We start from the raw sequence: 25,996 nt of genomic DNA on the forward strand, positions 1-25,996 counted from the left end.
TTCCTTGGTGTCCACATCACCAACAAACTAACATGGTTCAAACACACCAAGAGAGTCATGAAGAGGGCATGACAAAACCTTTTCCCCTCGGGAGACTGAAAAGATTTGGCATGAGTCCCCAGATCCTCAAAAAGTTCTACAGCTGCACCATCGAGAACATCCTGACCGGTTGCATCACCCCTGGTATGGCAACTGCTCGGCATCTGACCGTAAGGCGCTACAGAGGGTAGTGCGTACGGCCCAGTACATCACTGGGGCCAAGCTTCCTGCAATCCAGGACCTATATAATAGGCAGTGTCAGAGGAAAGCACATAAAATTGTCAGAGACTCCAGTCACCCAAGTCATAGACTGTTTTCTCTGCTAACGCACGCCAAGCGGTACCAGAGCGCTAAGTCTAGGACCAAAAGGCTCCTTAACAGCTTCTACCCCCAAGCCATAAGACTGCTGAACAATTAATCAAATGGCCACCGGACTAATACATATCCCCCCTCCATTTGTTTGTACACTGCTGCTACTCGCTGTTTATTATCTATGCAGTGAGGTACTGGTACCCCTTGTATATAGCCTCATAATTGTTATGTGATTGTGTTACTTTTTATAATTTTTTACTTTTGCTTATTTGGTAAATATTTTCTTAACTCTTCTTGAACTGCACTGTTGGTTAAGGGCTTGTAAGTAAGCATTTCACGGTAAGGTCTACACTTGTATTCGGCGCATGTGACAAATAAAGTTTGATTTGATTTGATTGGCAAAAGATACCAAAGATGGTGGATAAATGTAGATAGGTCACTTAGGCTGTTTACCATTGAAAAAAATGGTCAGTTCCAGTATAATTAATAACTGGGTGTATCTCCCATAGACACCAATGCAATAGCAGTTGGGTCTGGTCTTAGATCATTGACTTTCATAGACCCAGATAAAAACATTGAATGGCTATCCATCTATCTATCCGCATTATTTGATGCTGCCTGCCGCTCTTTACGGCAAAATATAACAACAAATGAAGGTATCATATTTCTCAGGTGAGTATTCACAGAGGAAGAGGCAAATGGTGAAATGGGACAATGAGTGTCGAATTTGTTCAAGATAAAAGTGAATTCCTACAGTATTTTGATAGGTGAGGAATATTTGATCAAATTTAAGTTTTACAATGATAGGTTGTTACGAGTATATTGATGTTTTCTACAAAAGATAATTGGCCAGATTCGTCTGACAGGGTTTCCCAAACTTCTGGGAACCCCAAGGGGTGCACGTTTTGGTTTTTGCCCTCACACTACACAGCTGATCCAAATAATCAACTAATCATCAAGCTTTGATTATTTGAATCAGCTGTGTAGTGCTCGGCCAAAATTATAAACGTGCACCAAGGTCCCCAGCAGAGAGTTTTGGAAAGACTGGGCTAGAATATTACCTCCCACCTGATCTTGCTTCCTCCCGCCTGCCTTTTGTCGATGCAGATACGTATTTACATGGTTACAGCAGACAACCATCTTGTCAATATACTAAATAATCTTTTGTAATCATCCTGCGATCTACCTTGACGATGGTAGGATTAACATGATGAGTTAAGTGTAGGCTTTATCCTGTGGAAGTAATTTCTTGAATATTGTAAAAAAAAAAAAAAAAAACGTCCGCAGGGTAATTTACTGAATCGTTTACAAGTTTCAACAAGAAGATGGAACAGGTGTTTCATGATCTCTGTTGACTGATTTCGAAGAAAGCTAGTGTCCGTTTCACTGCAAAACAACCTTTTTAACAAGGCTGACACAAATGTTACATGGGTATAGCAAAGTCATGTGTGTGAGAGAGAGAGAGAGTCCTGTCTCTTCCACTCTCCTCCCCTAAGTACTTCAACAAATATATAAGCACCAGAGCAGTGATTTCACAAGAGGAAGCATTAGCAGACCAGAGTGAGAGAAGAAACTATGGCAGAGAACAAGATGGGGCAAAACATTGGGGCTGGGGCTGGAATCTTTGCCAAACGAGTACAAAAGTCATTGAATCGTGCTCAGGAAAAGGTAAGCAACAAGTTAGTGAACCGTGATATCTCAAGATTGCCACAATTCATTAGGCTATTCTACAACTACTATCACTGACACTGACAGACCCAAGCAATTGATGGCTTGTATAAGGGCTTTAGACAGGTTTGAGAGTTTCATCTGTTTGAAGAATCATAACCTACTGAATGTAGTTGATGTTGATATCTCAATGACCCCAGGTTAATTCCTCAAAAGACAAAAAATAACAACAGTTCAAATAATATTCAACTGACCTTTTATTGTGAACTAGCCTATATCAAGTTAGTTGTCTATCCCAACAAAGCATTCACATTAATGTTGTGCTAGTCTGTTAATGCCATTTTGTTGATGCTGCATGTGGATACTATCTTCGACTTCCTGCCTCTGCATACACTTCCTCTCCCTCACTGCTCTTTCTCGGTGGCTTTGTGGTTCACTTGGCCTTGGTGCTGGTGTACTGCTCTGCTAGTTTCACTTTGCTGCTGAAACCCCCGAAAAGTTTGAAATGTCATTTTTGGGCAACAACAGATGTCATTTTTGGGAAAGGGGAATATTAGAAATTGTTGGCCTGGGTTTGGAAAATAGTGAACATTACACCAGTAAGTTTCGATAGTTGTTTAGAATTATTATGGAATACAATGTAGGGCTTAGATACTTTAAGTATCATGAAGGACATGAACCACCCGAGCCGCGGCCTGTTCACCCCGCTATCATCCAGAAGGCGAGGTCAGTACAGGTGCATCAAAGCTGGGACCGAGAGACTGAAAAACAGCTATCTCAAGGCCATCAGACTGTTAAATAGCAATCAGTAGCCGGCTACCACCCAGTTACTCAACTCTGCACCTTAGAGGCTGCTGCCCTATATACATAGACATGGAATCACTGGCCACTTTAATAATGCTTACAACCTGCTTTACTCATCTCATAATTATATACTGTATTCTACTGTATTTTAGTCAATGTCAATCCGACATTGCTCGTCCTAATATTTATATATTTCTTAATTCCATTCTTTTAATTTTAGATTTGTGTATTGTGAATTGTTAGATACTACAGCACTGTTGTAGCTAGGAACACAAGCATTTTGCTACACCCGCAATAACATCCGCTAAATATGTGTATTTGACCAATAAAATTTGATTTGATTTGAAGGGTGATTGTCAGTACCTCACCCAGGTCAACCTGAACAAAGGTACAACACCTATTATAGAGAGTCATGCCCATTAATGTTGATTGATAGAAAGCTGTGGATATATCAACCGTTTTTTGTTTTTGTCCTGTCATAGGTCATGCAGAAGCTGGGGAAGAACATGGAGACTAAAGATGAACAGTTTGAGCAGCACTCCCAGAACCTTCTCAAACAACAGGTACCGATGAAGAAAAGCTCTGCTTCAATGTCATGCTGGTTCTGTCTCCCATGGTGAACTGCAACTCTGATGCAATAGATGTTTGTATCGATAAGCCCACTTTTTGTAACATGCTGTACTAGGCCTATATGACTCATACTGACTGTTACTGTTGGTTGCTCAAGTCTCTCCATCCCCTAAAGGCCTTCCCACACTGTACGTCGGATTCAGTCTTTATTACATGTCACACATGTTACATGTCACACTGTGCGACGTATTCAAATCTTGATTATCAATCTGGCCAGATTGTATGATTTGTTTTAGTTCTCTCGTCACATTCTGCGATTGTCATGCATTGCAAGGATACTTCAGCGAAGTAGGCTACATCAACTGTGTCAACTGGGCGTATCAAGCATGGCATCGAAAGAACGACAACACACCAGCAAGGTGTCATTGCCGGCAGTGTTCCTCCTATTGGTCAGTCACCCGATCCCTGGTGACTCGTACGAGCTCGTAACACTAGCCAAACTCCACGATAAAGGCTCAACATTTCTGACACTTTCAGAACTTTGTCGGAGCTTACAACACACGTAGTGGTACATAATCATCAGATCTATATATACCCTGTCATACTGAACGAGAAGTGGTCAGACAATCGTTTATGACCTAAGAACTTGCCCACGACGTGGATATTTTGTCTGGCACAGCAAAGCCGTGGCATAAGACGGAAAAATCTTAGTCTGTGTGGGCCTTTAGGCACAGAAGGACCATTTTCACTCGACTGAAATCTTTTTGCGTTGATAACTTTAGGATCCAAACTCTGAGCATTAGGAATGGTTGTCTTCCTTTCATTTTTTGTTGACATTATTATTTTTTCTATGTAATTTCATTGACTGATATGCTGTCAAATGGCCAACTAACTAGCCACTGGTTGGTCGCTCATTTGAAAAAGCACTGGGAAAACCAGAGGTTGTTTTGTCTGCTCAATCAGTGGTTCCCAAACTGTGGGGCGCGAGGGTCCGGCTTTAAATTTAGTTTTGAATGTTGTAATAGTAGAATGCACAAGACGCATCACTTCCTCTTGTCATGTTAGTTATTGCATACCTTAGAGCTATTTATAATTTGTCAGAAATGTCCAGATCAACTAGCTTTAAAACTGCAACATTTTCTTTGCACCCCATGACAAAATGTGTAGAATTATAGGAAATTAGCTTCAAACCTATAAAATTCTCTCCACTAGGGCCTCCCAAGTGGTGCAGCAGTCTATGGCACTTCTGGAGGCGTCACTATAACCCCGGGTTTGATCGCAGGCTGTGTGACAGCCGGACGTGACCGGGAGACCCATGAGGCGGCTCACAATTGGCACAGCGTTGTCCGGGTTAGGGGTGGGGTTGGCTGGTCGGGATTTCCTTGTCCCATCGCGCTCTAGCGACTCCTTGTGGCAGGCCGGACGCCTGCAAGCTGACTTCGGTTGCCAGTTGTACGGTGTTTCCACCAACACATTGGTGTGGCTGGCTTCCGGGTTAATTAAGCGAGCAGTGTGTCAAGAAGCAGTGTAGCTTGGGAGGGTCGTGTTTCGACGCATGGCTCTCGACCTTCGCCTCTCCTGAGTCCGTACTGGAGTTGCAACGATGGGACAAGACTAACTACCAATTGGATATCATGAAATTGGGGGAGAAAAAGGGGTAAAAGTACCCCAAAGAAATCTCTCCACCAACAAGAGGAGTGTGAACAGTTTGTCATGAACAGTGCTTGTTCCCATAAATATACTTTTATCAATTTTAGAATAAGGCTGTAACGTAACAAAATGTGGAAAAAATCTAGGTTTGAATACTTTCTGAATGCACTGTATGTTGCAAGGGAGCTATCTCTGATGTTCGGTTAACTGTTTATCTGCCCTCAGAATCTGTGTGCATTTTTAAATATCTGTATTTTGGGTCATTTCACCAAATCAACACATATTAAGAAAAAAGTTGTTTTAAAGGGGCTTTTGAGTGGCTTAGCGGTCTAAGGCACTGCATCTCAGTGCTAGAGGAGCTACTACAGACCTGGTTTGATTCCAGGCCGTGATTGGGAGTCCCATAGGGCGGTGCACAATTGGCCCAGCGTCGTCCGTGTTAGGACTTTGCCGGGGATGGCTGTCATTGTAAATAATAATTGTTTCTTAACTGACTTAAAGGTTAAATATATAAAATGTATTATAATTTTTTTAAAGAGCGACTGATGCTGAAAAGCTACTTGTTTGGAAAATGGTCGATGTGGCATTGATATAAGTCAGAAACATTTATTCTAGTGTCAAAATTGACTACAATGTGTGAATGGGTTAATTTCGGTCATAAAGTAGTATTGTCCAAAAATTGAATTTGGGAGAAGATAGGAAAAAATTAAGGGTACCATAACCATAATCCTGCCCACAGCTGGCAGCCCCCAAGTAACCTGATCATAATGCCCATGGTCAATTTGGTTTGACATTTGATATCCTTATTGGGCTTAGGGATCATCAGGAAATTACACAATGTACATGGGACAATATTTTAAAGGGCAATATCTTCAAATGTTAATGATTTAGAAATCATAAACCAACTATAAATTGTAGAAGTTCATATAAATATTGACAGCATTTAATGAGACAACATGAAAATATTGTCCCATTTACATTGTAATTTATTGACGGTCCTTAACGATCTCCAGAGATAAGCTATCCAAAGTCAAAACAAATTTGCCACTTCCCACCTACGAGCACACACGAGACACCCACATCAAACCTTACCCCAAAACCAACTCAAGTTTGAATTCAGTCATGGCCGCTAGCATTTAATTAACCAAACAATGGCCACCCAACCTGGTTTTAGAGCATTTAGTATTATTCTGTACGTAAATCTGAGACATTCCACTTAGTATATGTTAGGTATGGTTACATAAGACAGATGGTTACTTAAGGCTAAAATGAAAGGAGGGTGGTTGGTGGGGGTGGATGGGTGGGTGTATATCCATCTCATCATGGTCAATTTTAGCTAATTAGCAACTTTTTAGCTACTTTGAAACTACTTAGCATGTTAGCTAACTCTTCCCCTAACCCTATTAGCTAACCCTTCACCTACCCTTTAACCTGACCGTAACCCTTTAACCTAACTCCTAAACTTAACCCTAACACCAAGCCTACCTAACGTTAGCGAACTAGCTAATGTTAGCCACCTAGACAGAATTCATAACATATCATACATTTTGCAAATTGGTAACATAATACAAATTGTAATTGATAACATATCATAAAAAATGGAGTGTCTGGATTTCCGTAGAGAATAATATGAAATGCTCTGAGACCAGGTTGGGCCACCATGCCTTGCGTAAAACAATATACTCCTTATTCAGAGATTCCTTTTTTTTTGTCGTTAGTTTCTCTGGGTCCTTGAAGCATCAACATATAAGTAAAAAAGGTCATCCTTGTTCGAAAAGGACACTGTCACTTTCAAAACACATACGGTACATTCTTTACTGTTATTGTTTGTGGTATAATTGTACATCTTGAATGTTGAAGATCCTGGTGTCTTTCTCTTTCAGTGTTTTTGGAGATTTATCTTCTGTAAAGGTGACGTCAACTACTGGAATGGGTCTTTGATTGATGGATGCTCTCTCTGTAAGAAATGTACTATAACCCTCATAACTCCCTCATTGAATCTTCTGTCTTTTCAACCAACAGAATGATGGGGGAAGACTATTCAAAGAAGTCCAAGCGTACTTCCGTGCAGTGAAAGGTAGGAGCTGAGTTGTCTATTTCATCTCACTCCATAGCAGAGGTTTCTCATGGGCACAGGGTGCACCTACAGTTCTGATTAGTCTAATCAAATCAATTACATAACCGGTGGCTTAATTTAAGTTGTTAAACAACAAAACTGGCAAAACAGACAGGGTTGGCTTAGAATGTTGACAAATGTTATCCAATTTTTTATTGAAAACATGAATACATTTGCACAATGAGCACTTGTCTCTCAAATACATTGTTACAGTTGTTGGTTAGCTAGCTAGCATTTTTTTTGTTGCCATATTACCATTGAAATTAAATCAGTCAAAACACCTCAAAATGAGACATGGTATCAAGAACAAAATGAAACTAGCTGAAACGAGCCACTTATGATTCCCGATAAGGTAGTTTCTTGTCGTTGTTGCTAGCTAGCTATCTGGCAATCCAGAATTGCAACAACTCAGACCTCTGCCCCATTAACGCTTCCGTATTGTTTTCATGATGTTGTCAGCTAACCCATCTATAGATTCAATACTTATCTTTAGTGTTGCCATGTGCATTTAGGCAGTCCAGGCTGCCATATTCAGGTCAAAACCAAATATTTATAATCTTTGTGTTGGCACAAAATCAGAAATCTTTACCCTATAATTTTTTTTCTTTTGGCCTTGATGTAGTTGTAGGCCTATATTTTGTACAGTAATGTGTTAATTTTGACACATTGGCCCAAGTCTCTTTTTGTAAACTGACCATACTTTCAAATCCTCTCTGGTGGCATGAGGGAGAAAGTAAAGAGGGAAGTGAATTCCGTCTATTATTAGATCGTTGTTTTTGCAATGCTGTCTATGCTGTCACTTTATAAAAGCCAAGAACTGAGGACCATTAAAAAGGGCAGACTCAGCAAATGAATGTATTATTCATTAAAGCAAGAAATGATTGTGTTAGTATTGTTTGTTTTTAGTGCAACCGTTTGCACACCACTTCAAATGAAGCCCATGTTGTTTTGACCTTGCGTAGGTGTAGCCGAATCAGAATTGTGCCTAAAATCCAAAACTTTATATTCATGTTCTTTCCATTATGATTTCTGTCATGCCAGGTTGTATTTATTAGGTCTACATTTGATCCTTACCTGTGATTTCTGCTATCAGAATACGAAGATCGCATGGGTCTGATTTGTGTTCAGATCTGGCTGACCCCTTCAGGAGGTGGTCAGGGATGGATTGTGTGTGGATTTCTCCTCAGTCTTGATGTAATCAGGCTACTGAAAGTGCATACAGTGGGCGATGTCATCAGCACCCCTCCCACAAGTCTCCAAAAAAACAATTATTTTGGGACCGAGGCACCTTTTCATTATAATGTCGGAGGAAATAGGTTCCAAGTGTGAGGAAAGTGTTTGATGGACTCAAATGCTAGCCAGCTAACTAATATTTAGAAAATAATGTTTGTCTGGCTAGAGTTATGCTAATCCGTTTGCAATCACTTTAGCATTGCTAAAGTGATTGCAGAAGTTAGCTGCCTAGTTAGCTACTGCCAATTGTGTTGTCATCATATTTAATCTATTCCACCGTTTGTAGACTGCATACTGGCATTTGAATATAGCGCGGGAAAAGGGAATCCGGAAACACTGTGGACACGTTAGACACATTTAAATGTAGACTCATGACGCCTTCGGAATTCCATGATCAGAACTATGATCAGAATACTAAAGCTGCATGAACTGTGAAGTCTAGACACAGCCTTATTAGTGTACACCGTAGCAAAAACGTTTTGCTGCAGAAAATAAGAGTTTCTTATTGGACAACTTCATGTAGTCCCACCTTGTTTGGTAGTGAATACTACCCTTGACAGTGTCTGGGGATGTAGTGAATACTATATCCCCAAACCCTGTCCCCTAGCCTAGTTAACACCACTTGCCTAGCAGATCACTTGTTATCTACACACAAACATTTTTATGACAACTGCAGTCAATTTTCCTTCTGTCCTTCTCTACAGTGATGCATGAGACATCCAAGCGACTGTCCCAGACGTTAAGAGACGTCTACGAACCTGACTGGCAGGGAGGAGAGGACCTGTCTGTCATCATGGAGGTGGGCCACAGCTGGGTATTTTGTTGTGGTCTATAGCAGGGATGGGTGTGGTAATTTGAATATCCAAACAGATGTTAATATTAGATCACTTGGGAGAGTATTCATTTGAGAGAACAAATATAGGTATATTTTTATCAATGAAAAGGCTTTGTCAAAATGTTTATAAAACTTACATTGCTACATAACCTACAAGGATAGAACAATATATATATATATATATATTATAAACCAAAACTAAAGTTCCTGGCGGTCATAGCGTCTGATTTCCTCTTCCGTCTGAACTTGGAACATTCGTGTTAGCGGGCTTGGGCCACTGACCCTTAACCTGAATGTTCTGTGTTGTGTACTGTTCTAATAATTTGAAGTTTGATGGAATAACAATTTTAACTCCCCTACAGAAGTAGGCTACAATGATCAACCAACAGGTCTGCTGTTGTTTCATATGAATGTAGTTGTTGTAGACATGTACAGGGAATACAGAAAAATGGCCTTAATTAGCCTTGCTACATTAGCTAGCTAGCTGGCTTACTTACCTCGCTACTGTAGCTAGCTAAATTCTTTACAACGATTTGATGTGGTCAAGATGGGCTCTACCAGATGGTATGATAGATAACCTATGACATCAACAAGTTTGTCTAACTAGAGTGAGTCGGTTTGTCTACTTTCTACCTCTCCCTACCTACCACACACACTGGCCCCTCGTCCTCTCTCGCCTCTCCCCCACCTTTGTGCCGAAACAAAGACCTGCTCTCTTGAGTAGCGCGAGCAAGTCTCCATTGATGTTTCCCCCGCAAAATGTTTTCTTTTAAAACACATGTATTTCTATTTGGATATCCTAAAAAATATGATATATTTGAATAGTGAAATCCTTTCAAATGTCCATCTCTAGACTATAGTTAGAATGCTGATTAACAAGGATTCTATTGACAGAAACATTTGTTTGAGATTTAAAATAAGTGGAGCCTACAAGAATACCAGTGTGTTGACCAGAATTTCATTTTGAAAGGAGTGCTTTTTAATTAGTTTTATTTATTTGCTCACACCAAAGAAGTGAAAGAAAAAACAGTACAGATAAACAAATGGGTAAAAACGGTGTGCAGGTGTTGTAAGCCCACATTTACGTTATGTTACAGCCTTATTCTAAAATGTATTAAATAGTTTTCCCTCATCAATCTACACACAAAACCCCAAAACATTTTTTTTTAGAAATGTTGCACATTTATTCAAAGTAAATCAAACTTAAATTTCACATGTATGTACGTATTCAGACCCTTTACTCAGTACTTTGTTGAAGCACCTTTGGAAGCGATTACAGCCTCGAGTCTTCTTGGGTATAACGCTAAAAGCTTGGCACACCTGTATTTGGGGAGTTTCTCCCATTCATCTCTGCAGATCCTCTCAAGCTCTGTAAGGTTGGATGGGGTGCGCCACTGCAGAGCTATTTTCAGGTCTCTACAGAGATGTTCGATCGGACATGATTTCAAGTCCGGGCTCTGGCTAGGCCACTCAAGGACATTCAGAGACTTGTCCTGAAGTCACTTCTGCATGGTCTTGGCTGTGTGTTTTAGGGTCGTTGTCCTGTTGGAAGGTGAGGTCCTGAGCACCCTGGAGCAGGCTTTCATCAAGGATCTCTCTGTACTTTGCTCCATTAATCTTTCCCTCAATCCTGACTAGTCTCCAAGTCCCTGCCGCTGAAAAACATCCCCACAGCATGATGCTACCACCACCATGCTTCACCGTAGAGATGGTGCCAGATTTCCTCCAGAAGTGACGCTTGGCATTCAGGCCAAATAGTTCAATCTTGGTTTCATGGTCTGAGAGTCCTTTAGGATCCTTTAGACTGTCATGTGCCTTTTACTGAGGAGTGGCTTCTGTCTGGCCACTCTACCATAAAGGCCTGATTTGTAGAGTGCTGCAGAGAAGGATGTCCTTTTGGAAGGTTCTCCCATCTCCACAGAGGAACTCTGGAGCTCTGTCAGAGTGACCTTCAGGTTCTTGGTCACCTTCCTGACCAAGGCCCTTCTCCCCCGATTGCTCAGTTTGGCCAGGCGGCCAGCTCTAGAAAGAGTCTTGGTGGTTCCAAACTACTTCCATTTAAGAATGATGGAGTCGACTGTGTTCTTGGGGACCTTCAATGCTGCAGACATTTTTTGGTACACTTCCCCAGATCTGTGCCTCATCACAATCCTGTCCTGGAGCTCAATGGAAAATTCCTTCTACCTCATGGCTTGGTTTTTGCTCTGGCATGCACTGTCAACTGTGGGACCTTCTTTAGACGTGTGTGCCTTTCCAAATCATGTCCAATCTATTGAATTTACCACAGGTGGACTCCAGTCAAGTTGCAGAAACATCTCAAGGAGGGTCAATGAAAACAGGATGCACCTGAGCTCAATTTCGAGTCTCATAGCAAAAGGCCGGAATACTTATGTAAATACGTTTTCAAAAATGTTTTATGTAAATTTGCAAATATTTCTAAAAACCTGTTTTTGCTTTGTCATTATTGGTACTGTGTGTAGATTGATGAAGAAAATGTTTTCTTTAATCCATTTTGGAATAAGGCTGTAACGTAAAACAAAAGGTGAAGGGGTCTGATACTTTCTGATTGCACTGTATATGACAACCACACCACAAATATAAGTTAAACAAAGCATATTAATTATAATTGTACATGATATACTCAGTAAACAAGAAGAAAACATGTTTGAGACTACATGGATGGGATTATTGGCTAGTTTGGTTCATCAAGCTGACCCCCAGTCTTCGCTTGAAGTTATTGAGGGATGATGAGGTTTTGGCTATGTGAAGACAAGAATTCCAGAGTATGATACCTCTGTATCTGATAGAGAATTAAGTATGTGAGGTGTGGCAGTGGGGAGGGTGAAGGTAATCTCAGTGTCTTGTGTTATATAGATGGATTTCAGAATTAACCTGGAAGAATCCATTGAAGGGTTTAGGTAAAGTGTCTGGGAGGTATGAGTATTTGTAGTGCATAATTGACGTTTGTTCTAAATAGACAAGATATTTAGTTTCTTAAACAAAGGTGCAGATGGAGCCAGGTAATTAGAGGATGTGGCTAGTCTTGCATTGTATTATGTATTATTTGTGTAGGTAGGAGGCATATGTACTGGCCCAGACAATATTACAGTAAATGAGATATGGGTAAATTTAAGCTATAGTATAGAGTTAGGAAGCAAGCCTGATGAACCAAACCACTAATCTTTCTGATGATACCAACCGATTTCATCACTTTGCTACGGACAAATTGAATATGATCTTTCTAGGATAACTTTTCATCAATTAGAACTCAAAGGAATCTAGTGGATGTGACTTGTTCCATTTCATTTCCCCTAATTGATATTCTGGTTATTTTTTACAGTATTTCTTATTCTTACTAGTGAATACAATAAAGTTGGATTTTTTTTCATTTAAAAATACTTTTTTATCTGGAACCATTCAGAAAATGTGGCCATACCTGAGTTGGCTTCATTAATTAGTGAATCAAAATTATTGTGTGATAAAACCAAATTGGTATCATCAGCAAAGAGAATGGGAAGTATGGTAGGAGACACAGCAGCAAGTTAATGAATATACTGTAGATTAGGAATAACAAAGGTCCAATTATCGAAGGATATATTGGCCCTGGTAGATGCACTGCCATTTGCATGAACAAATTGTGCTTCATCATAACAAACATAGCTATATAACCAATTATATGTATTATTATGAAAAAAAACGTAATACAATTTAGAAAGTAATATTTTATTATCCACCGTGTCAAACGCTTTGGATAAATCTGAAAAGATGCCAAGAGCGTATTGTTAAGGGCTGTAAAGATTTTATCCACAAGTTGCAAAACACAATCTGTGTTGTAGTTTATATGAAAACCATATTGGTGCTCATATAGAATAGTGTTGATTTGAAATGTTTCAACATTCTCTTATACTGTACATTCCCTTAGTGTTGGGCAGTATATTATTTCCATGTCAGTATGTTTCAGGTGAGGCAGAGACAGTTCTTTCTGTGAATATTTTGTAAATGTTGAAAGCAGGCTGAAGGTTTTTTTTAAATATATATATTTTTCCTTTTCTTCCCATTATTACAGAGTGAGGACTTGCTGTGGAACGATTACGAAGAGAAACTAACAGACCAAATCGTCCGCACCATGGAGAATTACACTGGCCAGTTTCATGAAGTCAAGGTAGCTTCTGATGTACTTATATCAACTGTTTTTGGTGCAATATATCTGGTTCACATCAACTTTTATCTCCCCATGTGTTCACATTGCTGCTTTGTCTTACAATCAAGAGACTTATAGTGTCCTCGTGCCTCTTAGGAACGATTGGCCAAACGCGGTCGGAAGCTAGTAGACTACGATTCCTCACGGCACCACTTGGAGGCGCTGCAGAATGCCAAGAAGAAAGACGACGCCAAAATCACAAAGGTGTGTTGAAAATTAAACGTAAATTCTATATTTTTTTGTCAACATATTTGGATAAAGGTACTGAAGGCATTTGAATGCCATTTCTCTCTAACCAGGCAGAGGAGGAGTTCAACATAGCCCAGAGTGTGTTTGAGGAAATCAACAAAGAGATGAGGGAGGAGCTGCCTGTTCTCTATCAAAGGTAAAGTCAATGGACCACAGCACATCAGGGTCATGTTCATTATGCATTAAAAAAAATGTTTTTTACTGAAATGGGTGAACTATTGTACTTATGAAATACAGAATGTTCATTTTCTGTTGCAAAATGTTTTCAAATATTGTTCAGTTGCATGCCGTAATGAACTCGACCAGCTTACTGTAAACTAGTAGTGGTTCCAAAAGACTGGCCCTGAGAATGGCTGTGTATGCAGGAGCATATTTAATGGGATGGAGTGTTCAGAATGTGTAGAGCAGACATGGTAGAATTGAACTAACATGTATACTGAACAAAAATATGAACGCAACATGTAAAGTCTTGGTCCCATGTTACATAAGCTGAAATAAAAGATCCCAGAAATGTTCCATATGCACAAAAGCTTATTTCTCTCAAGTGATGCACACATTTGTTTACATCCCTGTTAGTGAGCATTTGTCCTTTGCCAAGATATTAATCCACCTGACAGGTGTGGCATATCAAGAAGCTGATTAAACAGCATGATTATTACACAGGTGCACATTGAGCTGGGGACAATAAAAGACCTCTCTAAAATGTGCTGTTTTGTCACACAACACAATCTCACAATGTCTCAAGTTAAGGGAGGGTGGAATTGGCATGCGGACTGCAGGAATGTCCACCAGAGCTGTTACCAGAGAATTGAATGTCAATTTCTCTACCATAAGCTGCCTCCAACATGATTTTAGAGAATTTGGCAGTACGTCTAACTGGCCTCACAACTGCAGACCACGTGTAACCGCACATGCCCAAGACCTCCACATCCGGTTTCTTCACCTCCGGGATCATCTGAGAATTGCACCCGGACAGCTGATGAAACTTTGGGTTTGCAAAACTGAAGAATTTCTGCACAAACTATCAGAAACGGTCTCAGGGAAGCTCATCTTGACCTGATTGCAGTTCGGTTTCTTAACTGACTTCAGTGGGCAAATGTTCACCTTCGATGGCCACTGTCACACTGGAGAAGTGTGCTCTTTACGGATTAATCCCGGTTTCAACTGTACTGGACAGATGGTGTCGTGTGGGCGAGCGGTTTGCTGATGTCAATGTTGTGAACAGAGTTTCCCATGGTGGGGGTATGGGCAGGCATAAGCTACGGACAACGAACACAATTGCATTTTATCTACGGCAATTTGAATGCACAGAGATACCGTTACGAGATCCTGAGGCTCGTTGTCGTGCCATTCATCCGCCGCCATCACCTGTTTCAGCATGATAATGTACAGCCCCTTGTCACAAGGATCTGTACACAATTCCTGGATGCTGAAAATGTCCATCTTCCATTGGCCTGCATACTCCCCAGACATGACACCCATTGAGCAGTTTGAGATGCTATGTATCTACGTGTACAGCAGCTTGTTCCAGTTGCCACCGATATCCAGCAACTTCGCACAGCCATTGAAGAGGAGTGGGACAACATTCCACAGGCCACAATCAACAGCGTGGTCAACTATTCAAAAGAAATGCGTCACATTCCCAGTCATTTGAAATCCATAGGTTAGGGCCTAATACAATCATTCTAAATGGACTGATTTCCTTATGAACCGTAACGCAGTTTAATCTTTGAAATTGTTTCACGTTGAGTTCATATTTCTATTCGGTGTAGAAAGAAGAATCCTTTGTGTCTAGTATATTTCTATCTGCAAACAGCCTGAACTTATTTGCACTAAGTGGCTCCAGTGTAACAGACTATTTCCCCTTTTGTCTGAAGCCGGATTGGCTGTTACGTGACCGTCTTTCAAAACATTTCCAACCTGAGGGATGTCTTCTATAAGGAAATAAGCGTGGTGAGGTTGTTTTTTTTCCCTACATTCTAAATATGGATTTTATTCTCCCAAAAGGAATAAAGCGATTACAGTATTTTTGACATCTGCATCACTGATATAAATAATAGATGTTACTCTGATGTAGTTGGCATCTCACTGATCAGATGAAGAAATGTACTGCAAGTCGACTGAAATTGACTAATAGAATAACCCCTATTGATTGCAGCTGAACCACGAGCTTTACAGTGTGATGAAGAAGCTGGAGACTCAGCATTCAGGAAAAGCGTTCATCATCAAAGGCCTCAACGGGTCAGTGATTTAGATGACCATGAGAATGTATCACATTGGTTTAGCCTCTCATAGTCCATATGTGATATACTGTACATATTGCCAATCAAGTAAAAGTTAACAGTCAATTTATTTCCAATTGAGAAAACAAATTTACTCTTGACTGTCTCTCAATAAGTCTGCAATTTGGGAAATGATCTGAGAATATCAGACCAAATGTTCTGCCACCAGCCAGATCAACTCACCCTCTATCTCCTCTCTTAGCACCAAGTCCAAGAAGAGGAAATCCCTGGTCATCTCGGCACCCATCCCCTGTAACACTGCCTTCCCCTCGGACCACACATCCCTCCAAGCATCCGCAGCCCCCGAAAACAGCAACGAGACTGTCCTGTCCAGCCACGAGACCCACACCCAGAGCATCTCTGAGGAGCACGTTTCCCTCGCAGGAGAGGCAGATGAGGGCACTCACAGCGTCCTCACGTCAGAAACGTCCGACTTCTCAGACGAGCTAAGCTCCAACGGCGCTGCTACGCCCAACAGGCGGTCGGCGTGTGACAGCGACAACGGGGTCGGGAGCGACGTCGCGTCAGAGGGTCTGAGTGATGTCCCAGAGGGTGGGGCTTCAGAGGAGCAGGGCCCTAGCCAATCCGTCGGAAAAGGGCAGGTTCAAATGTCAGAGGTGACTGGGTGTGAAGTCGCAATCAGTCAGGAGGCTCTTCCAATGTCCACAGGGAGCGACGTCCCACATGACACTGAGCAGGAGAATGCGCCTGTTTCTCCAAAGAATGGTAAAGCCAAGCCCCCACCTCGTCCTGCTCCACGCTGCTCCTTCCCCCCCTCTGAGAGGCACTCCTTCCCCCCTGCGGAGGCCAGCCAGGTGGAGATGAAGGAGGAGGGAGAAGGGGCTTCCCAGGCCCTGCAGGCAGGTGATCCAAAGAAGACTGGAAATTACTCAGACTCCCAGAATCCACCTGGTTTCCTTATCAAGGTGATTCTCTATTGTAGTAGTGGTACTCTCTTTATAATATATTATAAGTTTAATTCAACGTTACTATTAGCATTTCTGCTGAGTGTGTCTAACAAAGTTGTTTATGTGTCGCTGTGATTGATATCAGGGAGTGGCGCTGGAGGGTCACGCTTCAGAAGACGGAACGCTGCAGTTTGATGTGGAAGACGTGATTCTCATGTTTGCCGACACAGAGGAGAAGGTATGTTTGTGTATATTTGTATGTATGTCAGCCTCTGTGTCCTTGACAGCGTTGGGGGTAATGCATTATGTAATCAGATTACTTTTGAGTAACAGTGTAAAGTAACTCATTACTTTTCACATTTGGTAATATTATTACAGTTACTTTGTCAAATGTATCTCAACTTATTTCTTAATTTAGTTCTCGAGCGAGCAGAGAAAGGCTGTTTGGAGAAATGTCATGACAGCTGCTGTCCATAGAAATGTATTAGGGATGGGCACGTTTATTTGACTATCCGAACGTACATTGGTATTAGATTACTTGGAGAGTATTCATTTGAGAATAAAAAATATATATATTTTAACAATGAAAAGGGTTTGTCTAAAATGAAATAAAACTGTGACATTGATGCATAGCCTACAAGGATAGACCATTACATTTGACATTTTTATAAAACAAAAGTTTCATGACAGCTCCCCATTAATAAAGATACACCGGTAGCCTTCACAGGTGTAGCTTTTTGTTACTGTCAATCAAAGCGGCGATACAGTTACAGGCTTCATGTGTAGCAAGTGAAGTGGGAGATTTCTAATCGATGCAAAATGGACAAAAAACTATGGAATTAAGTTGGCTAAATAAGAAGTATGCTACAATGATCAACCAAATGGTAGACTGTTATATATGAATGGAGCCTCGCTACTTTATCTCGTTAGCTAGCTAACTTGGCTGACTACTGTGGCTAGCTAGCCTCTACCAGATGGTATGATAGATAACCCATGGCAGCGTGAGTCGGTTTGGCTACTTTCTCTCTATCCCTCTGTGCCACACACATAGACTGTCACACACACTGGCCCCTGTTCCTCTCTCACCCCTCCCCACCATTCTGCTGAAACAAGCACTGGCTCTCTTGAGTCGTGCGAGCAAGTCTCCATTGAAGTCCCCGCCAAAAAAATAAATGTTTTCGTTAAAACATGTCTTTCGACTATCCGAATAAAAATGTCATGATATTATTTGAATAGTGAAGTAATTTAATCCTTAAATGTATACAGGGCGCACCTGATCTTTGCCATGGATCGCTTCTGTGATAGCAAAGTCCATAGAGGGCTTTCCTATCTAGTGGCAAGTGTGCCCTCTATTCATCTATATTGGTCCGTGTACATGCGGTCTATAATCAGAACTGGTGGCTCGAGATTTTGAATTAATATTTTATTTTTTTACATCTGTACAGATATATGGCTAATAAAGCAGCCCATATACAGTGTGTTCAGAAAGTATTCATACCCCTTGACTCATTCCACATTTTGTTGTTACAGCCTGAATTCAAAATGGACAAAATTATAGTTTTTAATCTCACCGATCTACACACAATCCCCCATAATGAAAACATGTTTTTAGACATGAGTCAATACTTTGTAGAAGCACCTTTGGTGGCAATTACGACTATTGCCACCAAAGGACTACAGCTAGTCATCTTGGGTATGTCTTCTTTGCACATCTGGATTTGGGGATTTTCTTCCTTGCAGATTATCTCAAATTCTGTTTAGTTAGATAGGGAGTGGCGGTGAACAGCAATCTTTGAGTCTTTCCACAGATTGTAAATGGGATTCAAGTCTGGGCTTTGGCTGGGCCACTCAAGGACTTTCACATTCTTGTTCTGAAGCCATTCCAACGTTGCTTTGGTTGTATGCTTGGGGTCATTGTCCTGTTGGAATGTAAATATACGCCCCCCCCCCCCCCCCAGTCTAAGGTCATTTGCACTCTGAAGCAGGCTCTCATCAACCTGTATTTGGCTCATTCATCGTTTCCTGTATCCAGACTCCCAGTCCCTGTCGCTAAAAAGCATCCCCATAGCATGATGCTGCCACCACCATGCTTCACGGTAGGGATGGTGCTAGACAAGTGATGAGCTTTGCCTGGTTTTCTCCAGACATAGCGCTTCATTCAGGCCAAAGAGAAACATTTTTGTTTTATCAGACTACAGAATCTTTCGCCTTATGATCTGTCTTTCCTGTGCCTTTTTGCAAACTTGGGGCATTGTCATGCTGAAACGTGAAAGAGCCTTCCCCAAACTGTTGCCACAAAGTTGGAAGCACAGAATCATCTAGAATATAATTGTATGCTGTAGCATTAAGATTTCCCTTCACTGGAACTAAGGGGCCTAGCCTGAACCCTGAAAAACAGCCCAAGACCATTATTCCTCCACAAACCTGAACCTATAGGGGAGGGTCTGTCCGCGGCGGCTGGGCGGGTGGCGCTGGGCGGGCGGCGCTGGGCAGACGGCGCGGCGCTGGGCAGACGGTGCGGCGCTGGGCAGACAGCAGACTCTGGCCTGCTGAGGCCAGTAGGCCTGGTGCGTGGTGCCGGAACTGGTGGTACCGGGCTAAGGACACGCACCGCAAGGCTAGTGCGAGGAGCAGCAACAGGGCGTACAGGGCTCTGGAGACGCACAGGAGGCTTGGTGCGTGGTGCCGGAACTGGTGGTACCAGGCTGGAGACACGCACCACAGGGCGAGTGCGTGGAGGAGGAACAGGGCTCTGAAGACGCACAGGAAGCCTGGTGCGTGGTGTAGGCACTGGTGGTACTGGGCTGGTGCGAGGAGGTGGCACCGGATATACCGGACCGTGAAGGCGTTCTTGAGCACCGAGCCTGCCCAACCTTACCTGGTTGAATTCTCCCCTTAGCCCGGCCAGTGCGGTGAGGTGGAATAACCCGCACTGGGCTGTGCTGGCGTACGGGGGACACCATGCGTAAGGCTGATGCCATGTACACCGGCCCAAGGAGATGCACTGGAGACCAGATGCATTGGGCCGGCTTCATGGCACCTGGCTCGATGCCCACTCTAGCCCGGCTGATACGAGGAGCTGGGATGTACCGCACCGGGCTCTGCACACGTACAGGAGACACCGTGCGCTCTTCCGCATAACACGGTGTCTGCCCGTACTCTCGCTCTCCACAGTAAGCCCGGGAAGTTGGCGCAGGTCTCCTACCTGACTTCGCCACAACCTCCTTTAGCCACCCCCCCCCAATACATTTTTGGGGCTGCCTCTCTGGCTTCCAGCCACGCTTCCGTGCTGCCTCCTCATACCACCGCCTCTCGGCTTTAGCTGCCTCCAGCTCTTCACGAGGGCGGCGATATTCTCCAGCTTGAACCCAGGGTCCCTTACCGTCCAGAATTTCCTCCCATGTCCAGGAGTCCTGTGTACTTGGCCGCTGCTGCTGTCCCTTCCCACGCTGCTTGGTCCTTTTTTGGTGGGTGGTTCTGTAATGGCAGATTTCCTCCTCTTCGTCTGAACAGGTGTAGCAGGGATCGGACCAAGACGCAGCGTAGTTAGTGTCCATGTTTTAATAATAAACAACTGAACAAGACACAATACAAAATAACAAAAGTGAATCTAACCGAAACAGTCCTATCTGGTGCAAAGAACACAAAGACAGAAGACAACCACCCACAAAACCCAACACAAAACAGGCTACCTAAATATGGTTCCCAATCAGAGATAATGACAAACACCTGCCTCTGATTGAGAACCATATCAGGCCAAACATAGAAACGGAAAAACTAGACACACAACATAGAATTTCCACCCAGCTCACGTCCTGACCAACACTAAAACACAAAAGAACTATGGTCAGAACGTGACACAGTCTTAACTTAGCACTGTGCATCAGACTGCCCTAGTTTCAGTGACACCGAAGTTGATAAGTTTGCCCATATGCATGCCACTTTAAATGTGCTTGTTAATGTGCAACAAATACATGTAAATTCCGAGAGTTTCTCTAGAGTTCCCTTTTTACAAAGATAACAGAACTTGGCCTGTTTTCAAAGCGTCTGAGTAGGATTGCTTAACTAGGATCATTTTTGCCTTTAAGATCATAATGAATGAGAGGAGGGACCTGAACCTAGATCAGCACACTTATTTGAGACACTTTATGAATATGGGCCATGATTTCTACTAAAATGTGAATAACATGGTTGTGTGTTTTTTGTTAACCCTTACCCACTACAGCAGGAAAGCATGGTGAAGGGGGTGAGGGAGAAGACCTGTATCCAGCAGGGAGATCTATCAGATTCAGAATGAGCCAATGGTGGCCTTTCGTTTCCTGCTGTCGTGACTCAGCACAACTGCACACAAAATGGCAATGGACCAAGATGGTGTGGAGCACTTCTTAAAAAAAGAGAGAAAAAAAGAGGAACACAAGCCCCATGTGATTATCACTCACATGCTTCCATGTCGCAACTTGTTGGTAGATACTGATGAGTTTCATACCTACCGAGAGATTTTTGCAGAATGTTCTGGATTGTTTACACATGATTGTCTAATCTACAGTATTTTGCCCTTGTTTGTATTGTTATTGTGTAAGTCTAGAAACTGAAATGTATAGAAACCCTCTTTGTATTGATGCCGTTGAAAGATGTATAGTTTAATAAAGTTAAGTGCTGAGAGCAGTGGAGCTGTTGTTCAAAGAGCAGTAAGAAAAAACAGCTACATTTCAGCATACTTACCATTCTGTCTAAAATGGGTTTCATGTGTTTTTAGGGCAGTTACTTTTCCATATGCCCCTAAGTCAACCTTTCCCAAACTCAGTTCTCGGGACCCCAAGGGGTACAACGTTTTGGTTTTTGAATCGGCTGTGTAGTGCTAGGGCAAAAACAAAAACATGAACCCCTTGGAGTCCCGAGGACAGAGTTTGGGGAACCCTGCCCTAAGTAGTCAAGCACCTGTGTATCACACTTTACAGCACAAGGTGGCGGTAGTGGTCTAACACTTAAACTACAGAGATGAGCCTTTTCCACTTGAGATGCTTTTCCAAGTTTTTTTGCAGTGATTTTGAAGCTATATTAGCATCAATTTTATAAATCCCAATGCCCTACAGTGGTTGCTCATTTAAAAGTTGTCATACTCCAGCACAGCTTGCGGGCTGCTGCAGCATTCTGTGGCACGTTATCTAATTGTCAGTCATTTTTTTCTGTTAATGCAAGTTAGTACTAGTTTGACCACCAGAGGGCATCTTTGAGAAGCATTTGATAGTCTTCCATATTGGCATTACCAGATCATCTAAAACCTTTTTTGTAATAACATAGTATATGGGATTGATTTTAAAAAATGTGGCTTAATATGATTAATATTATGGTGTTTCTATTCTGAGAAAAATGAAACCCTTTCAGGGTTTCCGTTAGGATGGAATGGAAAATATGGCGCTGTATGTGACGGTCGGGAGCAGGCTACGGCATAGGAAGATTGAAGGATTCTACATTGTTTGCCTTCATTAGACAACTTTGTTCCAATATTTCTGTAAATCAGTGATTTATTCCCGTAATAATTCGTTATGGATCCATAACTAAATCAACATGCATTTTGAAAGAGTATCATTATTTTATTAAAGCATAAAGATGCTGAAGAAATACAGTACTGTATATGCTTTTACATTTGGATAATAAAGCATTTAGAAGATATAAGCCCCCTGCATTTGTTTATTAGGCTACTGTGCAGTCTGACAATGAAACATAGTCTACAATACATACTGTAGTAAACATGGGAAAGTACCTAATCCCCTACATAAGGGAGCGCAGGCCATGTCTGTACTACAGAATTCGGGCACGGAGGGAGACCTGGGTTCAATTCCCTGACGGGGAGGAAGGAGTATGCTGAATTTGTTCTTAACTGATTCCATATGTGTTATTTCATAGTCTACAATGTAGAACATTTTAAAAATAACAAAGAAATCCTGGAATGTGTAATGTATACTGAGGGAGAAAAAGGTGTAGATTCACACAGAGTGCAGCAGGTGTTTATTTCGCCATTGCAGAAGGCGGTCGCAAGCAATTGTCATACACAGGTAGGCAAACAGGCAGGTGAATCAAAACTAGGACTGAAGGCTATAACTGGTTCTCACAAACGAGCTAGGAAAAGGCTTAGTAAAGTCAAAGCGAACAATACCTCACAAAGGCACAAACATAATGAACTGAACTAAATAAGGAGCTGATGAGACCAGGTGAGTAACTAACACAGGTGAAATCAATGAACAAAAATGAAAGACAGGGCTACGTTCAAGAACACAAAGAAACAGGGCTACATTTAAGAACACAACGAAACAGAACACAAGGTTGACTAAGAAAATAAATACAGAACCTTACAGAATGAGTAGGTGTGTCTGAACTTTTGACTGGTACTTGCTTAATTAATTTGATTAATATTATGGTGTTTCTATTCCAAGAAAAACAAAAAACCCTCTGGGTTTCTGTTAGGATGGAACGGAAAATATGGCGCTGTACAACGTGACGGTCGGCAGTACAGTACTGGGCTGTTTAGCTAAAGAATCCCTGTGTTGTGCGGGCATGGCTCAATTGCCCGTCGGGGAGGAAGGAGTAGGCTGTCCTTGTAAATAAGAATTTGTTCTTAACTGACTTGCCTAGTTAAATTCAATTTGGATTGCCTGCGCTCATAAATTCAGTTGTCAGTTTGTAAATTAAGACCGTTTTGCTCTCGGAGTGCACACTGGACATTCGGGCCGAGGAGTAGAGTTGATTTGAGCGTTCTGGCCTTACAATGGCAGTCAAGCACCCAAGCTAACATTGGCTAGCTTGCTAGCTACTTCTAGACACAAATGAGACCACTCTGAGCATTTTACTCCCCCTAGCAGAGCTGGTTAGGCAATTTTTGTGTTAACCAGAGCGTTGGTGACTGTAACTGTGCTGTTGGAAATAATTTAATTACGCTTTTTGCCGACGTTTACTGACACCGGTCATATTCAATGGGTATTGAGCGCAAACAACGACTATACCATTTAGCTAAGCTAACAATGATGAGAATAATCAAGTCAATAAACGTTGGGTAGTTAGCCTATAGTTAATATACTGAGGTGTGAAAATCTAATATAATTGAGGTGTGAAAATCTAGCTCGGCTATTAGATTATTCTTCAGTAAAGGTTGAATAGTCGAATGTTCAGCTATTAGCCCCCCTCCCCAACTTGCAACAAATTGTTGTTACTCCCATCTCGTTCCTCGCCCTCTTCCACGAGTGGCTCGCTTGTGGGCGTGCTGGCAGGATATGGCAGCATCTTCGGTTGTGTGTCAAGAATTCTGCATAGCAAGTTTGTATTAAGGTCTGGTTATTCACAGGCAAATTGTCATATGCTATGGAGGGACATTTGTGTCTTTTTGTTGAGAGCGAAACCTTTTTTCTTTTCCATCAAAAATTATTGTTCTGAAAGCAAAAACGAGGCTTCAAAGTCTTTTGCGATCAAATATTTTGTAATAGAGTGCAAAACCTTATGCATTTTATTCCCCAAAATATTTTGAGAACAAAAAATGTATTTGAAAACAAAACTTAATTATGCTATCAACCACCCTCCATTTTGGCCATTTTATGAGTATTCAGACTTTTTTCCGACACTAAGGAAGTCATAGCGGACACCTACGAAGGACTGTGTGATGACGGCATCTCAGGTAAGCAGCACTGGGCGTTCTTCCATCCAACTTCTACATAGCTAGTAGTTAGGTCCTACGATTCAGTGTCGGTTCATAACATTCTACTTTATTACGTAGATACATACATACCGTAGAATGATAAATCATGCAATTATTATTTTCAGGCTAACCAAAAACATTTTGCTACGAACGCCTGTTCTCGCCATTTTCAGTTGAATTCGTCCAACTTTCTTTCATGGCAACTCATAAGCAGGTCATGTCCTATTTGTTTCATAGTCGATATATAATCATATTTCATGACAGTGTAACGGTTAGCTTTTTTACAGAAGGATGAAAGAACACAATATGTCTGTCAGGGAATGCTATTCTGATATGTCAGATGAAGAGTTAAACCAGAAAGTCAGGGCCATTAAGGCAAGGATGTCCCATGCAGGCTTTAGAATGGTCAAAGGAAGTCTCCAAGCAATGGGCCATCGTGTACAATGGCGAAGAGTTTGGGAGTCTTTGCAGAATTTAGATGGTGCAGGTATCATTACTTATTCATAGACACATTTTAAATGATGCATGGTAATACATAAATACATAAATGTGGTAATACATATATAATGAAAGATTAATAGGTTAAACATTTCACTTTTAATTCCAATGCTTTTTTTCAAGATACAACATTGTCAACTTTGGCGGTATAGATGGATTTTCAAGGAAGGTAAGTATATTATTTTGTATGCATATTGCATATTTCCCATCACCTAATGAACAACCACAATACCAGTCTGGTGTTAAGCTTTCTGTGCTGTACTGACATATCCTGAAAATGACATTTGCTGCTTTAGATTGAACGGTCATATCGCAGTTATTGTTGTCATATCTACAATAAATAAGCTATTTTCTTTACTTTCAGAGAGCGAGCTGATCAAGGGGTCGAAAATGAAGATATTGCCAGATGTACTTTCACTGTCCGAGGAACAGGCCGTGGAAGCTTTATTGCTGGCAAAAGTGCCCATAACTAGAGGTAATTTAACTGTTATGTGTTATTTTTCTCTCTTTCTCTCTGCCTGTCTTGTTGTACATGGAAGCTGTCTCACATGCATTAATAAATAAAAAAATAAAGATGTCAGCTGCTAATTTTCAGATTTACCACACATAAACACTCAGCCATTTTCACTGGACTATCAAGCCCCGGTTGCTGCCAAGTCATGATTTTAATAACCAATGACCAAGTGGTGAGACACATAGCCCTCTATATTTAAATGTTTTCAATATAGTTTTATTAGATTATTGAAATTTATTCGGGACGTTAGGCGTGTTGCGTTGTGTGCCTTTGTTCAGGAAGGAGAGCTTAGCGCCACTTTGCTAGCTTTCCGTGCTAATTGACTTGAGAAGAGGACGTTCTAAATCCAAACAACGATTGTTCCCGACAAAGGACCCCTTGTACAACATTCTGATGAAAGATCATCAAAAGTAGGACCCATTTTATGATG

The 25,996-nt window shown here is 41.6% G+C and overlaps 1 protein-coding gene across 1 annotated transcript; it reads left to right on the forward strand.

The window, feature by feature from the left end:
• The first annotated feature begins 1,401 nt into the window (after positions 1 to 1,401).
• LOC129841187 (bridging integrator 2-like) lies at positions 1,402 to 22,543 on the forward strand. The gene is made up of 12 exons (XM_055909340.1): positions 1,402 to 2,019; positions 3,306 to 3,386; positions 7,066 to 7,120; positions 9,097 to 9,191; positions 13,294 to 13,389; positions 13,525 to 13,632; positions 13,728 to 13,813; positions 15,555 to 15,630; positions 15,836 to 15,918; positions 16,162 to 16,885; positions 17,013 to 17,105; positions 21,093 to 22,543. Exons 1-12 carry the CDS (start codon positions 1,927 to 1,929, stop codon positions 21,162 to 21,164), a joined length of 1,662 nt encoding a protein of 553 aa, XP_055765315.1. The 5' UTR covers positions 1,402 to 1,926; the 3' UTR covers positions 21,165 to 22,543.
• Positions 22,544 to 25,996: the final 3,453 nt, after the last annotated feature.

The sequence above is a fragment of the Salvelinus fontinalis genome, chromosome 3, assembly GCF_029448725.1.
Source record: "Salvelinus fontinalis isolate EN_2023a chromosome 3, ASM2944872v1, whole genome shotgun sequence".
In the NCBI taxonomy this organism is placed as follows: domain Eukaryota; kingdom Metazoa; phylum Chordata; class Actinopteri; order Salmoniformes; family Salmonidae; genus Salvelinus; species Salvelinus fontinalis.

Coding starts and splice junctions, on each gene's coding strand:
- LOC129841187 (XM_055909340.1), top strand. CDS start 1,927: ATGGCAGAGAACAAGATGGGGCAAAACATTGGGGCTGGGGCTGGAATC. Junction 13,814..15,554: donor CTGCCTGTTCTCTATCAAAG/GTAAAGTCAATG, acceptor TTTTGTCTGAAG/CCGGATTGGCTGTTACGTGA. Junction 16,886..17,012: donor CACCTGGTTTCCTTATCAAG/GTGATTCTCTAT, acceptor GATTGATATCAG/GGAGTGGCGCTGGAGGGTCA.